The sequence below is a fragment of the Schistocerca cancellata genome, chromosome 4, assembly GCF_023864275.1.
Source record: "Schistocerca cancellata isolate TAMUIC-IGC-003103 chromosome 4, iqSchCanc2.1, whole genome shotgun sequence".
Lineage (NCBI taxonomy): Eukaryota > Metazoa > Arthropoda > Insecta > Orthoptera > Acrididae > Schistocerca > Schistocerca cancellata.
In genome coordinates this window covers 375,634,006-375,660,408 of record NC_064629.1, presented here as the reverse complement: position 1 = coordinate 375,660,408, position 26,403 = coordinate 375,634,006, and the positions used below count along the sequence as shown (strand labels likewise).

Here is a 26,403-nt window from a genome sequence, read left to right as displayed (position 1 = left end):
GTATCTCAGAGCAGCAGTCACTCTAAAGGCTCTAAACATCTTAAAATGCTTAAGTGACAGATAATGGCAATCCACCTTGTTGGTGTTTTAAAGAGTCTTTGATCAGTTGTGGCTGACCTGTGGCTGTATTGCTTATGTTCCTCTCAACCATGCTAGTTAAAGGATGGGATGCTGTTCACCAGAGGGAATTAGAATGACGGAAAGAGCCTTAAGGACAAGCCCTGTACCTAGCCTCTAGTGATGCAGGGGAACTGCCTCTTACCATGTTCCTCGAAGTCTGATGTGCATAAAAGGTCCTCAGTTTCTGGCTTTTAATCTTCTTGTCAGACCATTAGCAGAACAAGTGTTTGTAAATCATGAAAGAACAAGAGACCATTTGGCCTTTTACAAGTTTTAGATGGGCCCTGAAATTAAACAGTTATTTGCTCTGGTGTGTCTAAGCAGGGCCATACTGTCGGCAACTTAGTGTCTTGAGGATTTGACTTCTAGACAAATTTACAGTCTTTGATGCAGAACTATATGCAACACTAAAGGTACTGGAGCATATGAAGTGGTATTGATAGAATAACCTTCTGCTTTGCTCTGATTTTCTAAGTGCCATACAGACAATTCAGCAAATGTAACCAGCAGACCAGCTGGTTCAAAACATACAGGAAACACTTCACACATTACATCAAGGGAAGGAAGTATCATTATGTTAGGTACTGAGTCATGTGAAAATCCTGGGAAATGACAAAGATGACATGGCTTTAAGGGACACACACAAGGAAAGTAATGTACTACCCCATTCTGTCTTGAGTGCTATTACTTCACTGTTGAAAGGGACAGTTACCTTTTAGTGGCAGACAGTGTGACAGGAGATACAGAAAACAGATTAAGGTTGGTACAGCCTACAGTTCTGTCATAGCAAACATTGTTCCACAAACACAAATGGACATGGTTTGTCAGTCTTGCACTTGGAGAGTACTCCGGAAGGAAAAGCTGTCACATTATCAGTGCCTTCCAGACCTTGCATTAGAACTGTATGTATCCCATAACTGCCAGCATTGGTGTGAACTTTGGTGTTGGCATTCTCATCATACAATGCTAGGGCTGGAGAAGATGTTAGTGCCTCCATAAGGACAAGGACAGATCTTTCTTGCACATTGCTCCAGGAAAACTGATGTCTCCCTGGCAGTAGTTATTGCAAGGGACATTCGTTGGTACAGAAGTCCTTTATGAATCACTGGTATTATGAACACATTGTGAGAAAACTTCTCGCATCATGACTTTGGCATGGAGTCAGAAAATCTGTGACTACTCTCCTTTTTTCGGGATTGGGATGGATTTCATTGCCATGAACTAGATGCCCCAGAATTTTTATTTGTTGGGTGATGAAGAGGCACTTCCCCCAGATTCAGTTGGAGGCCTGCAGTCTGAACATACAACACAGGTGGCTGAAATGTTCTTCAATTATCTTCGAGAAAACAACACTGTCATCCAGATAACACAGACACATCGCCCGCCCATTTAAGGTGTCAAAGCAGATTGGCGTCTTACATTCAAAAATGGCTGAAGTTTTACATAGGCTAAACGGCGTAATTAGGGAACGTAGTCTTTGTTCCTGTCAGCCACATCATTCTTGATTTCCCAGTAGCCTCTCCGCATATGCATATTTGAGAACTACTTTGGTACTAACTTTGGGTAGACATCTTATTTAATGATTTTGTTAAATTGCCAGTAGTCAATGCGCAAACACTGTGTGCCACCCTCCTCCTTCACATGGACTACAGGAGAGCACCAAGGGCTTTCTGGAGGATCAGTGATTTCCTATTGTAGCATTTTCTGCGCTTCCTCCTGGCTTATCCGTCATTCAGTGATGGTACCCTCTATGAGCACTGACTAATTTGCGGGTGATTGCCAGTGTTGATATGGTGTTTTACTATTGGCTGCTTGACCTATCTTTTCTCCACTCCAGAGAGGAAAGCACCTGAAAATTGACATTGAATGGCTAACACTCGCTGATATTGTTCCTCACTCAGGCCAAATTCTATTGGCAATTCAAGAGTAATTTCGTCCACTGCATTGTCTGTAGTGATAATGGAGCATGATTCTTAGTTGATGACACTAAGCTGCCCTTCCTTGCTGATTTGGCTGTACACACAAACATTTAGGGGTAAGTTATGGCTACTTACCAAACTTGGCGAACCAAATTCCTCTTTGACCACCTGCAATGCTTATGATCATTGCTGGCATGTAGATTTCTTTTGAGAGTCCTGAGTACCTTTTTGCAATTGACAAAAGTTTCACAGTTTAACTGAGCGTCCAGATTGATTACTGGAACTCGTCTCACTGATAATGGTGGGATACCGATGTCTTCAACCATAGAGAAATGCCTTGCACAGTCTTTGTTGTATAGGGTGTCTCAAAAGAAAGTTTATATTTGAAGAGCTGCCTGCACATGTGCAACAAATCAAAGGAGAGTGAGAGGTACATTCATCACTTGCTTGGATTTTAGGAATTCTGTCAATATGGATTTCTTCTTCAGAGCGAACTGTGCATTCTTTTTGTAAGAATTTTATGAAACAGTGATTCAGTGACTGTAGCATCGAGAAATTTTGCAGTGTTCGTGAACTGCTTAATGTAAATGATGCTCCAAGTGCTCCCCTTACTTGAACATGGATCAAAACATTTGAGGGCATCGGTTCAACACTGGCCTAACTGAAATATGGGGGACCAAGGTCATCAAGAATGAACAAATTAATGGAGAGTGTAAATCGATCCATTCGTGACAATCCTAACCTCTCCGTTCATAAGCATGCAAGTTCTTTAAATGGGCATAGATCATTGATGCACCAAATTCTGCAAAAAGATCTTAAACTGCACCCTTACAAAATCCAGTTTGAACAAGAATTAAAGCCTTAGGATGCCTGACATAGGCTGCAGTTTGTGAATGTTGCGACTGAGTGCCCTACATTTATCATCATCTAGTTTTCTGATGAGGCTCATTTTCACCTTAATCAATATGTAAAATTGCCACTACTGAAGTGCAACAAATCCTAAACAGAAGCACAAGAAATCCCTTCATTTGCTAAAAGGTACTGTACGGGCTGCTATGTCAGCTCGAGAAATAGTTGGCACGTACTTTTTTTTTTTTTTTAGGACAAGAGTTACTGTGAATTCGGCACACCATGTGATTATGGCTTTGTAATGTCTGAATTGCAAAACTTTGCTGGTTATAACCAGAGAACATTGTTTTAGCAAGATGAAGCCGCAGCACACAGGTTCAGTGTGTTTTTACTGCAAGGTAATGAAATTTTCCCTGGAAAATTGATCTCCAGGAGGGGTGACATAAATCAGCCGTCATGCAGTCCAGATTTGAGCCCCATGGGTTTTTTCCTTGTGGGGATATGTCAAATCTAAAGTGTATACCAGTAACCTGACTTCTCTGGAGCAATAAAAAGAAAATATCCCTAGCAAAGTGGCAGCCATAACAGTGTCTACATGCCAAGCCACCATGCAAAATTTTGTTCATTGCCTAAACGAGTGTCTTAGGCATGTTGGATTGCATTTAAATGACATTATTTTTAGGAAGTAAATTTCTAAACTGTAGATTTCAATAATAAATAAAGATTTTGTTGATAGACTTCAACCTCTATTTTATTTTGACACGCCAAATATAAACTTTCTTTTGAGATACCACGTATATGCTGGTTCAAATAGCTTTGTCAATCTGGAGTTCTGAACGTCTGCAGTCCATGACTTGTGATGCACACAAGAAGTCCCATACATGAGTAACATTATACTACGTTGTGTTAAAACAACAAGATTGAAGGATTGTGTTTGAAAATTCTGATTGGATTTGTTCTTTCAGATGTTAATTACCAAGAATCTTGATGGAGTAAACATAATCTTTTAGTCTACCCCAGACTGAAAAATCCATGGTTGTGATATCTGGGGATCATTGATGCCATTTAATAGTACCGTGTGTGCCAAACCATTCATCAAAGCTTCTGTTTAGGAATTCTCTCACAATAATTCCATAATGTGGGGTGCTCCAGATTTTTGCCACATCAGCTTTACATTAACTGACTGCAGACGTTAAAAATGGGGACCATTTTCCAGTTCTAACAACACTTCTTGAGACATATCTAGGCAATTTATGGCACTGACAGTTCCATTAAAAAAATAAGACATGATTATCTCACCACTGAATATCCCTACCCACACACTTACTCCAGCAGAATTTAACTTTGTCTACAGAGTCGAGTATTTTGACTAGTTTGATGCGGCCTGCCACAAATTCATCTCTTGTGCCAACCTTTTTAACTCAGAGTAGCACTTGCAACCTAAATCCTCAATTATTTGCTGGATGTATCCCAATCTTCAGTCTTCCTATTACAGCTCCCTCTAGTAGGCCTACATAGTCTGAATTTCAGCTTTTGCTGAATCCTTTGTAGGCTTGTTCTTGCTATTCCATACTCCTCTGATGATTTTCATTGAGATTCAGTCTGTGATTGCACACAACATTGTGTGATTACTTTAAGATTCTATTGTGTGATTACTTTAAGATTCTCTCCTGTTGTAACAAACTTTAACCTACCTGGATGAGAGAGCTCCACTACTGGAACAGCCTCTTCAAATCTGAAATTTGATTTGCAGATATCTGGTCAGTGTGGAGGTTGGATGTTTGGAAAATATTCCACAAACAAATCATGAACATCATTGGAGTTATAATTATTTCTACCAGGCTTGCAAACAAATGTGTGCTGTTCAGTAGTTAACTTTCTGTTGAGAACTTTCAGCATTGCAGCGCATCAGCAGTCGTAAGTATCGAAATAATTATGAAAAATCTGCCTCGATTGCACAAACTACCTGGTGTTTCCCTAGGTTTCAGCGTGGGTAACCACGCCTACTTCAGAACAAATATAAAACAGCTTGCCTAAATAGGCATAGTCAAAGGCTGAAATCAACACCTACAGCAGCAAGACCCCATAAAATGTTTTTACAAATACACGGTACATATGTACCAAGTCAATAATATTACTTATCTCAACCCTGTGTGTGCTGCCTTGCCCCAGCCGACATAAAATGGTCACGGGCTGTCCACCGAACTGAGGCATCGCAGGCTGCTCACATGCGCGGCTATCAAAATCACTTTGCATGCGCACAGCCAGGAAACGCTCTTGTTATGCATGGGAGCAGGATTACAAAGTTAACACGGCTCGGGACCTAACTGATTGCCAAAAGTTGTTGCAGAAATAGCAATTGAGCAAATGATAAAAGCAATGATGCGGGAATTAAGACATATTTAATAGCCCCCCCCCTCCCCCCAATTCGGTACGTTTTCCCTCCTACTGTGTTGAGGGTTTGGTTGGCCAAGAAGAACACCATTTGTATTTTCTTATTGCTGCTCGCTTTTAGGAGGTATTTTATGTATCTTCGTTGGCTTCTATCTAATTATAAGATCATGGAACCAAGGTATGTTTTAAATCTTTAATGTCTTCTGATTACGGCCGGGTCGGCCGCTAGTATTATGGCAATGTAGTGACTATGGTTGTTTCTGCTGCAGATATTATTAGTGCGGTTTTATCCATTAACAATAACGTCCTTAGCATAGCTATCTTTTTGGTTTAGTTGTTATTTCTACCTAATTCTAGGGCCTCCATATTAGCTTGTGGCTGATTTACCATCCGTGCTCAAAGTTTGTCATGCGTTGCTATTAAATGTGTCTTAAATCCCGCATCATCACTTTTATCATTTGCTCAATTGCTATTTGTGCGACAACTTTTGGCAATCAGCTAGGTCCCGGTCCGTGTTAACTTAGTAATCCCGCTCCCATGTGTAAGAAGATCGTTTCCTGGCTGCGCGCATGCGCATTGCTTTCGATAGCCGCACATGTGAGCAGCCTGCGGTGCCTCAGTTCGGTGGAGAGCCTGTGACCATTGTATGTCGGCTGGGGCGAGGCAGCACACACAGGGTTGAGATAAGTAATATTATTGACTTGGTGCATATGTACCGTGTATTTGTAAAAAAATTTTATGGGGTCTTGCCACTGTAGGTATTGATTTTAGCCTTTGACTATGCCTATTTAGGCAAGCTGTTTTATATTTGTTCTGAAGAAGGCGCGGTTACCCACGCTGAAACCTAGGTAAACGCCAGGTAGTTTGTGTAATCGAGGCGGATTTTTCATGACTTTCTGTTGATTGTTTCTCATATAACAGAGAACATAACCTCAAATTGCTAGTATCAACTGACTTAAAGTTCTACACAGTAGCCAAGTTCACAACTGACTACCCCAAGTCTGGGCAAGATGAAGTATAAGGATTTATCATCTTGTGGTGCAGTTCTTCTTGTTGTCTCCGTGCTTGCTAAGAAAATGGGATGAGAAGTTCCGCCTTATGCAATACACCTTATTTCTTTTGTTTCACCCATACATGTTTCAGCACTTTTGTGCTATCATCAGTGGGTTCTATTTATTTTTAACTGTAAATTTGTTGTTAACATATTAATATTTTCGTCATTTACAACATTATGTAAAAGTTGCATTTATAACTTAATTGGCGAAAAGTAACATACCTTACATTATATTATTGTCCTCTTGTTTTGGTAGCTGTTATGCTACACAATATACAACATGTCATCTGCAAACAGCAAAACGTAATTTATTTTCTATTTGTTATGTATTTACGAACGGAAATAAGACTGTATCACGTTTTCTTTCTGTAACTTACAGTTTTGAAGTTGTGGTAGGTTTTCCTGTTTTGTTGGCGAAGTAAATGGGCTTACTTCTTTGCCTGTGTTCGTGTGGCAATGCAGTTTATCGATTATTCAAAACACTTCAAAACTGTAAGTTACAGAAAGAAAACGTGATACAGTCTTATTTCTGTTCGTAAATACATAACAAATAGAAAATAAATTACGTTTTGCTGTTTGCAGATGACATGTTGTATATTGTGTAGCATAACAGCTACCAAAACAAGAGGACAATAATATAATGTAAGGTATGTTACTTTTCGCCAATTAAGTTATAAATGCAACTTTTACATAATGTTGTAAACGACGAAAATATTAATATGTTAACAACAAATTTACAGTTAAAAATAAATAGAACCCACTGATGATAGCACAAAAGTGCTGAAACATGTATGGGTGAAACAAAAGAAATAAGGTGTATTGCATAAGGCGGAACTTCTCATCCCATTTTCTTAGCAAGCACGGAGACAACAAGAAGAACTGCACCACAAGATGATTATTTCTACACCAAGCCAGGTATTTCCATCGCAGCTCTTCAACAAATATCAGAACACAACCATCAGACTTCATAAAACCATACTCAACATTAAGTTCAATAAACTATGTTTGGCATATAAAATTGTACCTAACTATGTAACAATAACTGTAAACAACATGTCACTAGCAGCTCAGCAGACAAAACGTAAGGCAGAAATCATGTGGATAAAGCAAGAAATCCGGTCTTTGTATTCCAAAAAACAGACTCTGAATATTGAATTATACAGATTGCATTTAGAATTAGCCAACCACATAACATACCCACCATTTTTTTACGAACTAATATACAGGGTTAGAACATACACTGAGACCATAATAGGGAGAAAACAGACAATCCAACAAAAGAAACTCACAAAAATGTTAAATCACACAAACACCCACCAATCCCACCACCAATACAACCAACACACCTTTCACAAAAGAGTGATTAATCTAACAGACATAAAATTATCTGAACAAGAAAGCAGCCTACTTGAAAAGGGTCCCAAACATAACATTAACACATTGGTGTCACATAGGACAGTAGAAAATATCATAACAGAAACTGAAAACATCATAAAGCAACAAGAAACACTAAACACACCTGAATTTAATGTAAACCTAACAAGAGAACTAGTTGCTGAGGAAATAAGAAATATAATCAAAGAGAACAAAACCACCATAAAAGAAAACACTAGGACTCCTGAAGAAAAAACCTACAGAAAACTACAGAATAAATTAACACAAGAAAATGCCATCATCACAAAATCTGACAAAGGTAATTCATTAGTAGTCATAAACAAACAGGAATACATTCACAAAACATTAGAATTCATCCAAAGCAACAACATCACAGAATTAACAAGTGACCCAACAAACCGATACCAAAGCAAGTTACAGAAAACCCTGCGAAACATAGAAACAATTTTCACAGAAACACAGATTAAAAAAATGATACAGAAAAATCCCAAGGCCCCCACCCTAAAATCATTGCCTAAAGTTCACAAACCCGGAATACCCATACGTCCATTAATTAACTTCACCAAAGCACCAACATACCACTTAGCCAAACACACACACACACACACACACACTCTGCTACAGACAATATACAAATACACTGACAACAGAAGTCTAAAGAACTCAAGGACTTAATAGAAAAAATAAAAAATGAAAACATACCAAACACAGCAACATTGGTTTCATTTGATATAATTTCAATGTACACACACATCCCAACAGAAGAAACCATCAACATAATAGAAAGAAACCTCCAACTGCAAGGAAACATACCCACAACAAACATACAAGAAATATTAGCCATACTCAGGCTCATCACAGAACAGAACTACTTCACATTCAACAACAGATTTTACTCTCAACAAGATGGACTACCCATGGGATCCCCAATCAGTGGCCTCCTAGCTGACATTTCCCTCAACCAAATAGAAAAACAAATCTTTGACAAAATAGTAATACCAAAACAGTACAAAATAATATATTGGTACAGATACGTAGATGACATAATTTGCTTACTAGACGAACCACTGTCCCGCATAAAAGAACTTCATGATAACATAAACTCCATCCACCCACAAATACAATTCACCATAGAAACACAAACAGATGAAAAACTTAACTTCTTAGACCTCACTATACACAAGAGAAACAACAAACATGAATTCACAATCTACAGAAAACCCACACTCACCAGCACCATTATTCATAACCAATCCAATCACCCCATAACCCACAAAGAAGCCAGCTTCAGATATTTACTTCACAGGCTGAACAAAATACCCATGAATAAGCATGACTACACACAAGAACTGAACACAATAAAACAAATTGCACAGGAGAATGGATATGATGCAAAGAGAATAGACAAAATAAACCACAAAATACAAAAACAAACAGCACATAACCATGAAACACACATACATACAAACACAACTCATCACACAACAAATCGGCAGACAGTAAGCAACAAATGGCACATAATGACTTACAACAACAAAGTCACACACAGGGTGGCTAATATACTAAAGAAACAAGGACTCAACATAGCATACAGAACCAACAACACAATACAGAGCAGATTTGGAAGAATTACCACCAACACTGACAAATACAGCCAGTCTGGCATCTACCAACTTACTTGCAACTGCTGTCAATCTGTATATGTGGGCCAAACATGCAGGACCTTCAGAACCAGATATAATGAACACCTCAGAGCACTGAAAAGCAATAGCACACACTCAACATTTGCAGACCACCTGGTAGCACACAACCACCACCCAACAAACATTGAAACTGACCTTCACATCCTAAAAACCAGCAGCAGCCTATACCAAAAATTAACTATAGAAGAAAACTACCACATCCAAAAATCAATAGCCCAAGGAAAGAAAGTACTCAATGAATACACATCACTGTGCAACAAAACTCTCTTCACCACAATAGAAGAACTGTACAAGTAAAACACACACACACACACACACACACACACACACACACACACACACACTCTCTCTCTCTCTCTCTCTCTCTCTCTCTCTCTCTCTCTCTCTCTCTCTCTCTCTCTCCCCCTCTCTGCCCCAGTACTCATCACACACAGACAAACCCACATAAACCACACACAACTGACACCAAATACAACTCAAACTCGCGCGCCTCAGCCAACAGAACACGCTACGAAACAAATGAACGCCACACAACCACAACAACACGTAATGGCAGCGAAAACTCCGCCTATGTTTTGAATAATCGATAAACTGCATTGCCACACGAACACAGGCAAAGAAGTAAGCCCATTTACTTCGCCAACAAAACAGGAAAACCTACCACAACTTCAAAACTGTAAGTTACAGAAAGAAAACGTGATACAGTCTTATTTCCGTTCGTAAATACATAACAAATAGAAAATAAATTACGTTTTGCTGTTTGCAGATGACATGTTGTATATTGTGTAGCATAACAGCTACCAAAACAAGAGGACAATAATATAATGTAAGGTATGTTACTTTTCGCCAATTAAGTTATAAATGCAACTTTTACATAATGTTGTAAACGACGAAAATATTAATATGTTAACAACAAATTTACAGTTAAAAATAAATAGAACCCACTGATGATAGCACAAAAGTGCTGAAACATGTATGGGTGAAACAAAAGAAATAAGGTGTATTGCATAAGGCGGAACTTCTCATCCCATTCCCAGTATAAGGATTGTTAGTGACATCTAACTAATGGCCCACCCTATATGTATATGTATAAAACTTTTTCTAAGACTACTGTAATTTTTTTACTTAATCTCTATTTAAAGAATATCTTACAATTATGTTGACATACACACACTTTCAACACGTTACCAAATCTGTGATGACAGTACAAGAGAATAGAATGTGGAGATGATGTTTATTCTATAACTGGTGGTCAATTACTAAATTAAATTTACAACAGGCCTTGAGAAAGTTACAGAAATCAATGATATGCTACACAACTCACTGCTGGCCCATAAGCGCAAGTTGCTACGACCGAAAGAATACACGGATTGGTGCCTTTTGGACATAGCAGCCCATACAGTACCTTTTAGCAAATGAAGGGATTTCTTGTGCTATGTTGCTCTGTGTGCAGGACATACGTTTTTTCAGGATCTAGATGAACTAAACCAGAATACAACCACTTAGTTTTCATTGGACGAAATTTGTATGTTTTTCATCCGAGGTGTGAACTTACATCATCAGACTTATTCCACAGTTATTCCTCTAATGGAGCTCATTTGCATTTGTATACATTGCATCACTTAATTTTTGGCTTACATCTTCCACAGTCTCACAAAACACAGCTTCGTTAGAAGCCATTTCTTCCTGACGATTGGTCATTTTTGCCCTGTCAGTGCTACTTTAGAACAGCAAGATTGTGCATTCAATGTCTGTACTAAGTCACAATTAGCCTTACACTCCTGCGTGCTTCAGCAAGAGAGAACGAGTTGATGAATAGGAGGTGACTGCAGCACCACTGTTCTCTGACTTGTCATACTTGTGTGGAACTACAGTGGGAAGGAAAGAAGCCAGTATAGCACTGACGTAACAGCAGCTACTTTATTTCTAGTGTCTGCAACCCTCAGCATTAGACTTGTACTCACTCAGTTTCTGTTCTCTGGCGCCTGGATTGCTTGGCAATTGATGATGATGGTAATGAGATTTCGGGAGATATTGGTGTCTGTCATCTATGGGAGATTTTTGTCTGTGGCAGCCTCACTTTCATAGATGGTTACCTCACTTAGTTCTTCCGAATTTGATGGTTAGGTGAGCAGCTGCTACCCCTGTATGGCAATGGAGAACTGCTATAGCATGTAGGTAAGCGATCTCATCCAGAGTATGGCAAAGGGATTCATCCCACAGTTCAACTACAGTGTTTCGCAGTTGGCTGGCTTGAATAGAACTGTTGTGACGATTGATGTGTTGTGGCTTCTTAGTTGGTGAACACTCGTCTTCTTTTTTATAGTGGTTTAATGTCAGTGGTGTCCATAGTGGAAACATACTGGACGTTGTCTTCCGTTCTCCAAATGTCTGCTCTTCTGTGGGTCGTTACATTTGGCTGGGAGTTTATTGCACCTGTGTTGGTCAAATTCTGGGTTGTCATTTGATGGCTGTGGCGTAAGTCCAAAATGGCAGAGTCCATTCTTCCCTGTGTCTTTGACTGGTGGTAGAGATTGGTGTAAAGATGGATACAGCTCTTCGACATTCTTCATTACCTCCTGACATATGGGATCAACATTTGTGATTGTGATTTCTTTCTTACTTGGTCCAACAATTGCAGCTGCCATAAACTGCTGTAGACCTAGCATAGGAGAGAGGTGGGTCACAGAGTTATTCCACAGGGATAACATTCAGGAATTGGTCACACTTCTTCTGACCAGCTCTTTTCTGTTGCATTACCTTGATGCACTGGCACCACATGATGAGTTCCTCAGTTGTTGTGACATCCTTTATCAGAAGAGCTTGGTACATCTCTTCTATGATTACGTTCATTAAGTGCAAGATTTTGTCGGCTTCTGTTATATTTGGAGTCACAGTGTGGCCTAAGGCCAGAACATTCTTTTACATAAGCCTGTGTTGTTTTGCAGTGATATTAAGCCCTGTTCCTAAATTGCTTTTCTGCTAAGTGGACTTGCCGCTGATTGTCACCACATACTTTCTGCAATTCAGCCTAGAATTTGTCACAGTTATTGGGCTTCTCCTCATTGTTCTCAAACCACTGCTGGGCTGTGAGATCAGAGTAAAAGTATGCATTTACCAAACATGTCGTCACCCTTCCTGTTGTATTTGGTAACTTGGTTGAATCCTTTGTTATTTCATTGGGTCCTGACCAGTGTCCCTGTATAAACACTGATCTATGGCTGATGTGTAGTCAACTTGCTGCTGTTTTGGAATATATTGATTTCCTGAATATACGGACTTTGGGAATGATGAACTGTTTGTATTGTGGTTCCTGTTCCTTGAGGCGACAACTTTTACTTTGCCTAATTGGAGTCACGGTGCTGTAGATGTTTTAAAGTACCTGGTATCTCCACAAAACAATGACATGTTGTAACCAAAATAGTCCAAATCTGCAAGCAGGATCAGCAAGGAAGAACAGTTCATAGCACTGCACACTGTGCACAGACAAAACAGAACTGAACTGCTGGGTGGAGAGTGCTGCTATTTGTACAAACGCCAAATATTCCAGAATATGCAAACATTACAAACTTAAAAAATTTGGAGAACCTTCCAGAAATGATAAATACTAAATAACAAATTGTTGCTGATAGTTGGATGTGAACTAGTGACCTGCAACACACCAGCCAGTGACTCCAACTGCTACTTCACATTGCATGCAGTACAGCTCATGGCAGTATGTCAAGTTCTGCATATTTCCAGTTTGAGTTGGGTCGTCTTAGCACTTTCATGAAGTAGTAGCCATAACATGATATTCTGCTGCCATTGCCTGAACTCCCTTCCTGAGATTAAAACATAAAATTTTAAAACCATATTTTTAACAAGTCTTGATATCATTCTTATGATAACGACTTTTAAGTGGAAAATTATGGTATCAACTCAGATGATAAGCTGTTACCTGTTTCTTAGACAAATAAAAAACAAAATTGTGTCATTACCTCTGGAATAAAAAGGTATTCTGGGTGTATGGTCCTTAATGCCTTAACTATGATATCCCAAAGGATATACAAGTAAAAATTGATGTTCTGTTGCACTGGCAATGCATGTGGCTTCTTCATGCAAAGCCCAAAATTACACACTTATCGAAAATGTGCGAAAGTTGTAGCTGGCTGGATGAAAAGCACTGAGGATTTTTTTTTTTCTTTTTTTTTTTTTTAATGTTAAGACAAATGTAAGAGATGCTAAAATGGCAAGCGTAAGAAATACCAAACCATGATATCATATAAGGCAAACATTGTCAGCTCCAGTTGCTACTTGGTCAAGGGACCAAATTTTAGCACCTAGTGTTAATCTATCATATGACAAAGGAATACATACAAGCAAAAGATGTAATAATAAAATCCTTTTAGGATGAGCAAATAACATTTAGGGGACAAAGACAGAAATTCACTTATTCATAGAAATACTTCCAGTCCATATGTGGCATACAGCAAACCAGTGCTTATTGCAACCAAGACTGTTTTTAACCAATACAATCCCTTATTCATTTTCAGTCATATTCAATCCCTCATTTTCTTTATGTGGACTCACACTGCATAAAATAAATGAATGATAGCAGGTGGAGGGGAGAGAGAACACAGTATTAGTGTAGCAGAATCAAAACGAAAAGGAACTATTCTCCAGCACAGTAGTAAATGATAAGGTCAGCACATACCCCCTAGTCACCTTGTATGGATGGGATACTGGTGGAACTGTATAGGAAACTTGACATACTTTGAGAAAAAGACTTTGTGAAATTTGTACCGATCTTCTAACAAGATAAAATTTACCCACAATGGGTATTGTAAGTGCTGTCTTGATACTTAGTGCACACGTTCTGTCAGTATAAGAAAGTAATGAATAGTCACACTTCTAAATATGGACTTAAATATCTACACACACCTACTGAATGAGATGTTCGGAAATGTCAAATCTCATATCCTATGGCCTAACCAAGCAAGTACATTAGCAGGTTGGTCAGTGCTAGATATTCTGTCTGGTTACAGATACCATGCTCACGTGACTTCTGTATGACAGGTCACCATAGAAATTGACTATTTAAGCTTTGAGAACAAATCTCAAAGAATTGAACACGCACATGTAACAATGACTATGAACACCATGTGTTTTTCCAGTCTTTTGTTGACATTTTAGAAAGCTAAGCAACCTATATCTGGATGAAGGTTAATGATTCCCTTATGCAACATATTGCCATTTGATGAGTGCTGCAACAGAAATGATTGCTATCCATCATTTTATTTACACACTTTAGCAATGAAGCTGCTGCAAATGAAAATCCACACCACCTTACTGGGCCTTTCCTTTCGTTGGTTAAGACAGTTGTCTAAACATATGCAGATTATGCAAGTTTCGCAGTTAACAGCTTGTAAGACTTCACAGACATTCAGAGTATTTTCCAGGGCTACAAGCAAGATAGTTGATGTGCACGAGTCTCGGTGACCTCATTACCCAGTGATTGTATTGCATAACTGAACGAAAGCATATCTGGCTGGAAATGACTGCTTTTCTGCCACACATCAAGGAAATCAAACACCCTGTGAGAAATTCGCAGAATGTTTGGAGTAATGTAGCTTTAACCACATCATCATGGGATGTACGTAGTGATTACTATTTGGTGACAGGTTCAGAAATTATGTAGCAGAAGAGCTTCAAAATCCAATTGTCCACATTGTCATCTTGCAACAAGTGCCACATAATTGTGTGCAAGTGCCACATAATTGTGTGTCACACTTATTTATCTGCAAAGAACAATGTCTGATCTGCAGTTAAATGAAGAAAAACCTGGCCCTAATTTTCACTACTGTGCTAAACACTGTAGCCATAGATATTGCTTTTCATAGTGTTTTGAAGATGTCTTTCTACAATGAAAAGCAACAGTCATGCATGGATTCTCAGGTATTTACTGGCCTATATTTTACGTGAAAAGTATGTGGACATGAGAGAATGGCTCTTTTACCTCCATCAGTGACAGCTGACAGTTAAAGATAAGCTTGGTCAGGAAATGGGAAAACATTCCAGAATTTCTTCAAGATTGCACAGTCTCCACCATAATCAGGTCTCATTTACACACACAGTTTTTATAATTTTAAGGACTCCCTGTAGTTAACAGTTGATGAAGCCTTTTATTAGTTTACTAGATTATTTTAGATTTAAAGATTCTTAGTCACTAAGAAGATATTAGCTTTCAAAATAGTTGGTTGCTAAGGTGATTCCAGTTTCCAAGAAGATCCCAGTTTTCAATATGATTTCAATCTTCATTGGGAGGCTCTTGGTCTCCAGGAGGGTGGTGCTTCTCAGTCTCAAATAAGGTTGTAATTATAATTTTAGTTTATTTTAGCTTTTGAGAAGGATTTTAGCTTTTGAGAAGAATGAGAAATATTAGTAGTAATTTTTCAAGGCAGTCAGGTTTCATTAACTTCTTAGGCTTACTGGAGAGTTAGAGTTTCTTTTTTGTTGCTTTGTGATTCTTTCATGCACATGGTATCTTGGTTGGCTTACACAACATTACTCCTTCTACCAGAAGGAAGAACATAATGTGAAGATAATTATATCAGCCTAGTGTTAATGCAAAGGAACATGGCTTATGGTAAGTGACAAGTGGTCTAGAAATGAAGGAAGATGGACATGAAATAAAAAAATGAAAAAAAATGGTATTTCTCAAGTTTTCACTATTTCAGAGGAGTAAGCGCTGTCCCAGGCTTTCACCATTGCTTGAATTGCTGGCAAGCAGAACTGACAGTTCTCATTCGTTGCAGGCACTGACTTCTTCAGACCATCTCCAAATTGATTATAAATTATTACAGAATATGTTAAAAAGTATAATCTCTCTCTTACTTTGAGCTTACAAAGTTTAGATCTACTGGGTAGAACAGACTTTTTTTGACACACTCCATTGGATTGTCATTCAGCAGATCATCATGAGACATCTGGTAGAAAACCTGATTTATGTTTTGCTTAGTGATGGAAGCTGGAAACTTAACAGTGTGACATCTAGTGACACATTGGTATATTTGAATGGGTTAAACGCTAAAACAGGTATGAAAACATTACATAAATGTGTTGAAACATGATAGAAAAAGATAATGTATCATAAAAATAACACTAAATAATCTAGATTACGACTAACATTGATTCAAACTAATAACTTTCAGATTGGAGAGAGTTATGGTTGTCTTGACCGTTTCACTATCGAGCTGTGTGTAATATGTAACATGTGGTTTAATGATATACACTCCTGGAAATGGAAAAAAGAACACATTGACACCGGTGTGTCAGACCCACCATACTTGCTCCGGACACTGCGAGAGGGCTGTACAAGCAATGATCACACGCACGGCACAGCGACACACCAGGAACCGCGGTGTTGGCCGTCGAATGGCGCTAGCTGCGCAGCATTTGTGCACCGCCGCCGTCAGTGTCAGCCAGTTTGCCGTGGCATACGGAGCTCCATCGCAGTCTTTAACACTGGTAGCATGCTGCGACAGCGTGGACGTGAACCGTATGTGCAGTTGACGGACTTTGAGCGAGGGCGTATAGTGGGCATGCGGGAGGCCGGGTGGACGTACCGCCGAATTGCTCAACACGTGGGGCGTGAGGTCTCCACAGTACATCGATGTTGTCGCCAGTGGTCGGCGGAAGGTGCACGTGCCCGTCGACCTGGGACCGGACCGCAGCGACGCACGGATGCACGCCAAGACCGTAGGATCCTACGCAGTGCCGTAGGGGACCGCACCGCCACTTCCCAGCAAATTAGGGACGCTGTTGCTCCTGGGGTATCGGCGAGGACCATTCGCAACCGTCTCCATGAAGCTGGGCTACGGTCCCGCACACCGTTAGGCCGTCTTCCGCTCACGCCCCAACATCGTGCAGCCCGCCTCCAGTGGTGTCGCGACAGGCGTGAATGGAGGGACGAATGGAGATGTGTCGTCTTCAGCGATGAGAGTCGCTTCTGCCTTGGTGCCAATGATGGTCGTATGCGTGTTTGGCGCCGTGCAGGTGAGCGCCACAATCAGGACTGCATACGACCGAGGCACACAGGGCCAACACCCGGCATCATGGTGTGGGGAGCGATCTCCTACACTGGCCGTACACCACTGGTGATCGTCGAGGGGACACTGAATAGTGCACGGTACATCCAAACCGTCATCGAACCCATCGTTCTACCATTCCTAGACCGGCAAGGGAACTTGCTGTTCCAACAGGACAATGCACGTCCGCATGTATCCCGTGCCACCCAACGTGCTCTAGAAGGCGTAAGTCAACTACCCTGGCCAGCAAGATCTCCGGATCTGTCCCCCATTGAGCATGTTTGGGACTGGATGAAGCGTCGTCTCACGCGGTCTGCACGTCCAGCACGAACGCTGGTCCAACTGAGGCACCAGGTGGAAATGGCATGGCAAGCCGTTCCACAGGACTACATCCAGCATCTCTACGATCGTCTCCATGGGAGAATAGCAGCCTGCATTGCTGCGAAAGGTGGATATACACTGTACTAGTGCCGACATTGTGCATGCTCTGTTGCCTGTGTCTATGTGCCTGTGGTTCTGTCAGTGTGATCATGTGATGTATCTGACCCCAGGAATGTGTCAATAAAGTTTCCCCTTCCTGGGACAATGAATTCACGGTGTTCTTATTTCAATTTCCAGGAGTGTAGAATAATGATTAATGTATTCTTCAAACGTTTGTCAGCACACTGAGTTTTTGTACTAGAGATCCATTATTTCCAGTGCTTTAAACAACTGCATCGTCATGTATGTAATCTCAAGAGTATTATTATTTTCAGTTCAGAATTACTAACATTTAATTTTCCCCTGAAAAGCATGCAATTCGGCAATTGAGTGTGAAACATTTGAAAACTTGAGACTCGTAGCATCTGTAGCACATTCTATAGCATAAACCACCTTTGCCCTCAAAACCCTCAATACTGATGATGAAAATGTTCAAATACCTTTGTGGTTCATATGCTTGTGCTTCTTATGTATTCATAAATTTGCCTTTACAAAGGGAAAAAACTTCTAATCAAAATGAGTTTTATTAGAGTAACAAGGAAAATAGTGAGCTCGTAATTGTAGAGGTGATGGGCAAAGAAGTGCCTTTTAGCTGTGAGGCCACAGACAAGTGAACATTAATGTGCTGCTGTGTGACAGCAGTAGAGACAGGAAAAACAGGTTATGCAAGTGGGACAACTACAGGTTTAATGTGGACCATGGATGGAAGTTTGCAGACAGTGAGTTGTTGGTGTTGATCAACCAAAGTGCAGATGCATTCAGTTAAGGACTTGAAATTAGCAGAGATAGAATGACCAAGATGATTCGGTTTGCACTTCATAATAAAGGTATGTTGGGCCAGTGAAGTTATGGTAGCTTTTAACATTCACACATTGTGCTTTGGAATGGGTACAGCATTTGTAGAATTATTTGAGTTCCAACATGGTGAGCAAATAAAAGTTATTTATTTGGTTGGTAGTCTATCCATCCACAAGGTTATTTTATATTGATATTAGTGTAACACAGCAATTCAAAATAAATAAAAGGTTAACAGACATACAAGTGTATAATAACTCATATGTGTAGTAAATTGCAAAACTAGTTTTACACTGTCTATTCACTTCTCATCTGGATTCACTGCACACATTACTTTCACAAACAACTTGCTCTGTGCTCCCGTTGGAGGCAGAGTTACCTTAGAAAAAAAGCAATTATGCCATATACCTGCTCTGCTGTAATTTTTACTCAGTGTGCAACGTGGGCAAGAGCAGAGTTGACCATCCAGTGGCAGAATTCTCTGCTGGGCTCAAACTGCCCGATTTCAGTGGCTGCTTCACAACCCATGCCACCAATACCAATTTCTCTGAATTGCGTAGATGGTAATTGTCTTGGTGACGCATCTGTCATTTGCTCAATCCCCCTGGTCTCAGATTCCATTAGATATATCCCACACCAACTCCCTCCCTTCTCTCCATGTCCTCACAACACTCATTATACACTGCCTTCATCATCTTGTCTATCCCCACATGCAACTCCATCTGCCTGCACCATAGTGAGTTCACTGGTACCATATTCATATCCCTTACGCTTGCTGCTTCTCCTTCCCAGTCATTATCACCCTTCACTTCAACCATCCTACCCCCTGAAGAGGAGCTTCATCTGAAAATTAAGCAACATTTTCAGTCTTTTTAAGTGCCTGTCAGTCATTCAACAAATCCTAACATTACACCTTCGATTATTTACATTCCACTAGAATCTTCCATTATCACATTTTCTGTAGTTCAGATTTTCCAAGTACATTTTACATATTATGTTGTCAGGTAGTTGGCAAAGAACCTTCAGTTTTTAAACCTCTGTTGCATTATAAAATACTTTGAGATATCTGTTGCAAACAGGTGATTTACTATGCCTGACCAGATTATTATATGGAAATGCCATAGTAAATGATACACATAGTGATAGTGTTTGATAAGATCTGCAAGATTTCCCTATTAAAATTATAACAGTTTTCTTGTTTGTGTGTCTAAGTTTATGTGATGTGTATCAAAACAATTCTTGCTGCTTCTTTTCTTTACTACAGATATTACTTTGTTATGTCAATTTGTAGGGAACAGCTGATGGAATTCTATGTTACTGTCAAAAGTCAACATCAATGTATGCGGCAATACAGTCACAGAAGACTTCTGTAATGTATTGTCAAGCAATGGATGCACTTGATGAACACCTGATTGGATGTGCAGAAGTCGTTCAAGTGAAGAATGTTTGCCTGAGACGTGCTGGAGTCCGCTGTCCCTTCGTTCTTTTGTGCGAAGTACACAAGCAGCGCCTGTTGAGGCACATGTGTTGCCCTGGATGTGGTATTTTCTGTACACAGGTTAGCTGAACAGCACATCCAAATAAACATTTCAAAACATGAGCACTGCATTTAATAATTGTTTGTGCATGCTAGTTTTGTATAACTAAAAAATTAACAACCACTTTTCATAGCATTAATTGAATTTTTTACTTCAGTTTTCAAGGTTTCAATCCACATTATCAGGTGCATATATTCATACCATTCCATGTTCCCATGCCTACCTGTCTTACAGAATTTTAGCTATGTGATTTATGTACTGTGTGGTTATAATTAAAGCACAGCTACTCACAGAGATCCTATATGGGCTGTAATTATTATATGGCAGTGAAACTTGAGAGATATGCTAATGCGTTAGTGCGGAACTGATTTATGCTGGAAAAAATTATCGCTGACTGAAAGGTCTGAGGAGAGACCCAATTCCATTCAATGATTTAGAGATGATTATGATGATAAAATTTGAAAACACAGGTAAGCTTGGCATGGCACCTGGAAGTGAAGGGCATTCTATCCTGGTGGAAATTATTGATGAGGTAACTGTTGCTGTAACTTACCATGCAGTATGTGCCCCTGGCAGTGCTAGTGCTGGTGCAGTGTCATGAGAATTGCCCATCCCATGGTCAACAGTACATAAAATTTTATGGTGTATATAACAGTAGCACTATTACAAGATCCAGACAGTGCAGCATATGAAATCTCATGATCTACAGCAAGGTTCTGGATTTGCTCTTCAGTTCCTGGCATGGATCAACATTGATGACATGTGGCTAGGCAATGTTCTATGGAGTGACAAGGCAGATCTTACAGTACAGGGTGCAGAGAATACACTGAACTTCAGAATTTTGGGGTATTGTTAAACTGTGTGTTGTGCACGAAGAGCCATCGCACTTACCATATGTGATTGTATGATGTTGTTTCACAAGTACCTTTATTCTTGGTCTATTCTTCTTTGAAGAGAATACATCCAGAGGACCTGTCAGGAGCACCGTGATATCTGCACAGTATTGAGACCTCCTTGTACAGCACGTGATTCCTGCTTTGGAAGAATGCAACTACATGGAAACCATTGTTTTCATGCAAGATGGGGGAACACCCGATGCCACTCACCCAGTGAAAGATCTGCGTAATGAAACCTTCCATGAACTTGTCCCAGGTTATCTAAATACGTGACCTCTAAGATAAACGGATCTGGTTCCATGCGGCTTTTGGCTCTGGGTATATCTAAAAGTAGGCAATTATCAGGGACACATTCAGTCTCTACCTGAAATAACCTGTTGCTTACATCACACCGGAACTGCTGTGAACAACTATTGATCACATTGTTTCACAGATGCAGCATCATGTCAACATCTCCAGTGCTCATATTGAACATATTGTGTAAATGACAGTTAATAATGCAATCAACATTATGTCATTCTCATTTGTTTGACCTTTTCTGCGTAATCCATTACATATAGAAACATTTCTATACGTCTTTCTTGCATTTACAATGAAAGATTTTCACCTTGTGACCAAAATTGGAACTAATTTTTCGTATAGTGTGAATCAGTTCAACATTAATGCATTAGTGAATCTACCAAGTTTTGCTGCCATGTGATGATCACACCCCACGCTGGATCTCTGAGAAGCTGCACTTCAGTTATAGCTCCCTGGTACATCCGTTACTAAACCAACATGTTTATAGTTGTAAGGCACAGAGACCTGTTTCATGTTTTCTGCCTGAAACCCACAAAGGGGCAATATAATTTAAAGCAGTTTCAGTTTACTAGCCCACATTTCAAAATTTAATATAATTAAGAACTGGTTCTGAAGACAGCATAATACACCTGAATGGACAAGAAATCCATCATAAAGCACACAAAATTCACGATTCATGAAAGTTGTAAAAATTATACATTTTTCACTGTTATATTTGCAATGCCTACAAGGATAGCAAATAATTAATTTTTTCATAGTGTGTGCATACAATACATTAGGAAAAATATGTGATTCATTTTGTGGGTGCTTTGCTGGTATGCAGAATGCAAAATTTAATGCACAAACCTGCCACCTGTGGCAGCAACAGTGCCTCTAACTGGGCTGGACATTGAATTGAGATTGAATAACAGATATGGGTACATCATTACATACATTTCAGTTCTACGCCAGAGCTTGTCAGTCATAGTGGCTGATGAGTTGCTGGTGTACCAGTGTGTCACCAACCATGACCAGATGTTTCCAGTGTGAGAGATACCTAGAGAAAATTGCTGATCAGCATAGGAAGCCACCATGATTTTTTTGTGTTGGCTTTTGAGGTACACTGAAGCAGTTGCTGTGACATAAAAGGAAAGACAGCTGACCAAATGTGGTGCTGAAACCAGTGTGCAGACATTTTCTCTGTGTATGTTCTTAGACTGCATAGTGATTTAGTTGCCATTCTTTAATCCAATTGTGTAAGTCAAACCACTGTTATGTTTCAAGACACCAGAGTGTTTGCAGATCTGATTGTCCACTCTCATAAATTAAGGCAAGAAGCTAACACACACACACACACACACACACACACACACACACACACACCACACAAACATAATTAACAAAACTGCCAGTTTTGTAACTGGACTCCCAGAGTATAGTGCATTTGAATAGGCCAGTGTGGAGGGGAAAGACTACAGTTACCTCTGTTAAAAGTTCTTGTATATATGTTTATTAAAGTGGAGGCTTAAATTTAATGCATGAAGTCAGAAATAACAATGTCTTAGGGAAAGCTGCTGAAATTGGTGATCAGCAAGGTGAACTGTACACTGTGTTACAGCCAGCTGGCCATATTTGAATTTGTATGTTAAAGTTCTAGCCAACTGCAAAACTTTGGAGACTAGTGGAATATTTTTTAGGAATTGCTGTTACCAGCTGTCATGTTTCAGCCTTTCACTACTACAGAGTGATTACTAAGTCAAGCAGTTGGGATGTGAGTTTCTCCACCAATGAAACTTTAAACAACCTTCTTGCCATATGACAGCTTTTTTTGTTTTTTGTTTATTTTTGTTTTTTGTTTTGTTTCAGGAAATATTACTCTACAACTGATAGCTTGCAGTAAAGCATTACTGGATTCATGTGGATATTCCTAAAATTGCCACTAATAAATTTCTCAGCAGAAGAAAAACGTGAAATTAACTTATTTGTAGTTTTATGCCATCATCTTATGCTATTCCCTTAAATTCAGTAGTGGGTTTAGTAGATGATTTGTACATTTTGTCTCTAAAACTATCTGCTGCTTACCAAGGACTTCAACAATATTATGTTAGTGCAGATGCCATTGTGCTGAGGAAAAACAAACTGCGTATTGGGGTGGACATGTTCCCCAAGGATAAATGCGCATTTGTGTTGATCCATTGTGCCTTCCAGAATGACAAGATCACTCAGGGAATGCCACAAAAACATTCCTCTCACAATAACACTCCCCCTCTGGTTGCAGGGTGTTTGCTTTCAAATGTTTCACTTCGTACATGCCTATAGCCAACTGTCCGGTGAAGCATAAAACATGGTTCATCTGAAAGGCCACATGTCGCTACTTGGTGGACATGTAATTGTGGAACTGGTATGCAAATTTCAGGCTTAATTGCTGATGAACAGCAGCCAGCATGAGTGCGTGAATTAGGCGCCTGCTGCAGAGTCTCATATGCAGTTCAGTAAAGGGTCATTGAGGAGACACTGTCAGTAGCCAGTTAGCTCATCTTGGCGGTCAGTTTCTCAATAGTTGCACATATATTTATCTGTGCACATTTTTGCAGCTGTCATTTGCCCCTGTCATCTATGCACCACAGTTGCTTCAGCATCGATTGTGGATAGTGCCATTTTGCCATATGAATAGTTCCTTCTTCCTCTGTGTGTGTCATAATTGATATCAAACTCTACTTTAAATGATTGAGGGATACTGTGTATTATAATTACTCATACAAATAATAACACAAATTTCCATATATTTAATGCAAACACAGTTCCTATATTCCATACAAGTCCAGAGTTCAAAGCTGGGCTAAGCCCAAGGTACAAATCACAATGCATCCCTAGAGTGGAGTCTGGTTACTTTGAGGAAATACTATAGTGAAAGGAGAGAGAAATCGCTCTGCTCCTGGGTTTTACAAAGTTAATTTGGTGATAGGTGTCTCGAGGTGGCACTGGACATCAGCGGCATGCACAGGACCCTAGGCAGTGCAGTCTTCTGATGTGTGCTTGCCCTTCTGTTAGATGAAGGTGAGTAGGTGTAACCCAGCAACCCTCCCCTGTATCAGAAGCTGCCTTGTGGTATGCAAGAAGAAAATGTCTGTTGTCTCCTAGACCTCAGAGACAGCCGTCCTTCCCATGGACAGAAGCTGCCATTTGTGGAAACCAGAGCATTGAGTCAGAAGTGGACGTGGCAATGATGTGCTCCCCATGGGCAGATGCCATGCGGTGCAAGGCCAGCAGCTGGAGATGTCACTGGCATGAGAGACATGTGGACATACAGCTCCTTGGGAGTGGGAATATGCTGGGTCAGCTCCTGTGGTCCACCCGACAATTCTGCTTGTGGCAGGACCTGGTCTGACACCGGCCCCCAATGATACAGTGGGGAAGGGGGGGGGGGCTGGAATAGACAGCAGATGAAGGAGCTGCAGACAAGGGCAATTTCAGTGCAATGGTCGTAATTGGTTGTAATGGTGGGGCACCAGCCTGTCACTCGTCCGTAACATGAAGATGCACGGTTCATAAGAGCTAGGATACAGTGCTCACAGCAGTCAAAAGGGTGAGCCCAGATGGGGGACGCTAACAAAGGAGGCGCACTAGAGGTTGAGGTATGAGCAACAGGGGTAGCAGTGCTATGCATCATTGGCGCCAATGCAGCAACTCCTCTGGGCTTTTCTCGCTGATAGCAGTGGATGTGTGAAAACGTAGAAAATGTACAAGCATCTCTTCTTCTGGAGTGTCCGCAGCTCGTGGTCTAGCAGCTAGTGTTACTGCCTCTGGATCACGGGGTCCCGGGTTCAATTCCCCGCCTGGTTGAGGATTTTCTGTGCCTAGGGACTGAGTGTTTGTGTTGTCATCATCATCATCATCATCATCATCATCATCATCATTCCTGACAGTAGCTAGATTGGACTGTGAAAAAAATTGGACTGTGAAAATTGGGACTTTGTATGTTTAATTTCTCGGTCAACACCCGGCCAGTCGATGTAGTGGCAAGCAAGAACCTTTGTTTGAGAGGCCCCCCAGTGGCCACGATGTAAGAGCTAAAAGACGTCCTGTCAGATGGGAACCAGAATGACATCCTGTGGAGTGGCATGTTCCCTCATTGACAAGATCATCCTATCAACGAGAGTCACTCTGTGGTGCGGCTCAAAATAATTACGTATGTGGTCTGATGCTGAGGCCAGAGTTTGTCCAGGCCACCCCTGCAAAATGCATTACCGCACGTGGCAGAGAACAGGATTTGTGCCATAGCATGAATTATGTGAGGGCTCGCAATAAGAAAACCATTCACTTCCTTCTGAGCTTCCTCATTGAGATAAAAGCAAAGGATTTTGTCCCGTTCAAAGCTGGGGTTTAGACCCGTAGGAAGACATAGAGCATGTCCGCATTAGAGGGCTGAGCCATCGGGTGGAAGTGAATCCCATTATGATAATGGCTGAGGAATAGAGCCCACTGTTGCAGTCTGTGGGCCGTCTTATCTAGCAGGTGCATGGTGGGGCTGAAGAGAGAGACTAAAGACTTGCGGCCTATGACAAGATGAAACTTCACACCATGTAAAAACGGTCCTCCTTCTCAATTTGAGAATGATTCTGTTGCACTATGTTGAGTGTCTTCAGGGGAAATGCTATTGGTTGCTCCAGATTGTCATGGTTGTGATAGGCCAGCACAGCCCCTAGCTCAAACAGGTATGCATCAGTTGCTTAGACAAGCTGCTTACCTGGCTGAAACATACTGAGGCAAATGGCCGAATGAAGACTGTCCTCCAAAGCTGTGCATGTTTGGTCACCTGTAATCATCCAGACATCTTTCTACAGTAACCATTTAAGGGAATGCACTATGGTAACCGTTTGGGGGATGGTTTTATGATAATAAGCAACCTTGAATA

General features: G+C 40.4%; 1 protein-coding gene across 5 annotated transcripts in view; it reads left to right on the top strand.

Annotated features, from left to right (window-relative positions):
- The window catches only part of LOC126183767 (serine-rich adhesin for platelets), a 367,472-nt gene that overhangs the window by 172,136 nt on the left and 168,933 nt on the right, over window positions 1-26,403 (top strand). For all 5 annotated transcript variants that reach the window (XR_007536807.1, XR_007536808.1, XM_049926000.1 and 2 more), the window contains one exon: window positions 20,067-20,333. Coding sequence is in view for 3 of the 5 variants with exons in the window: in XM_049926000.1 (XP_049781957.1) it covers window positions 20,067-20,333 (267 nt within the window). In the remaining 2 variants the exon portion in view is untranslated. The remainder of the gene's footprint in view (window positions 1-20,066; window positions 20,334-26,403) is intronic.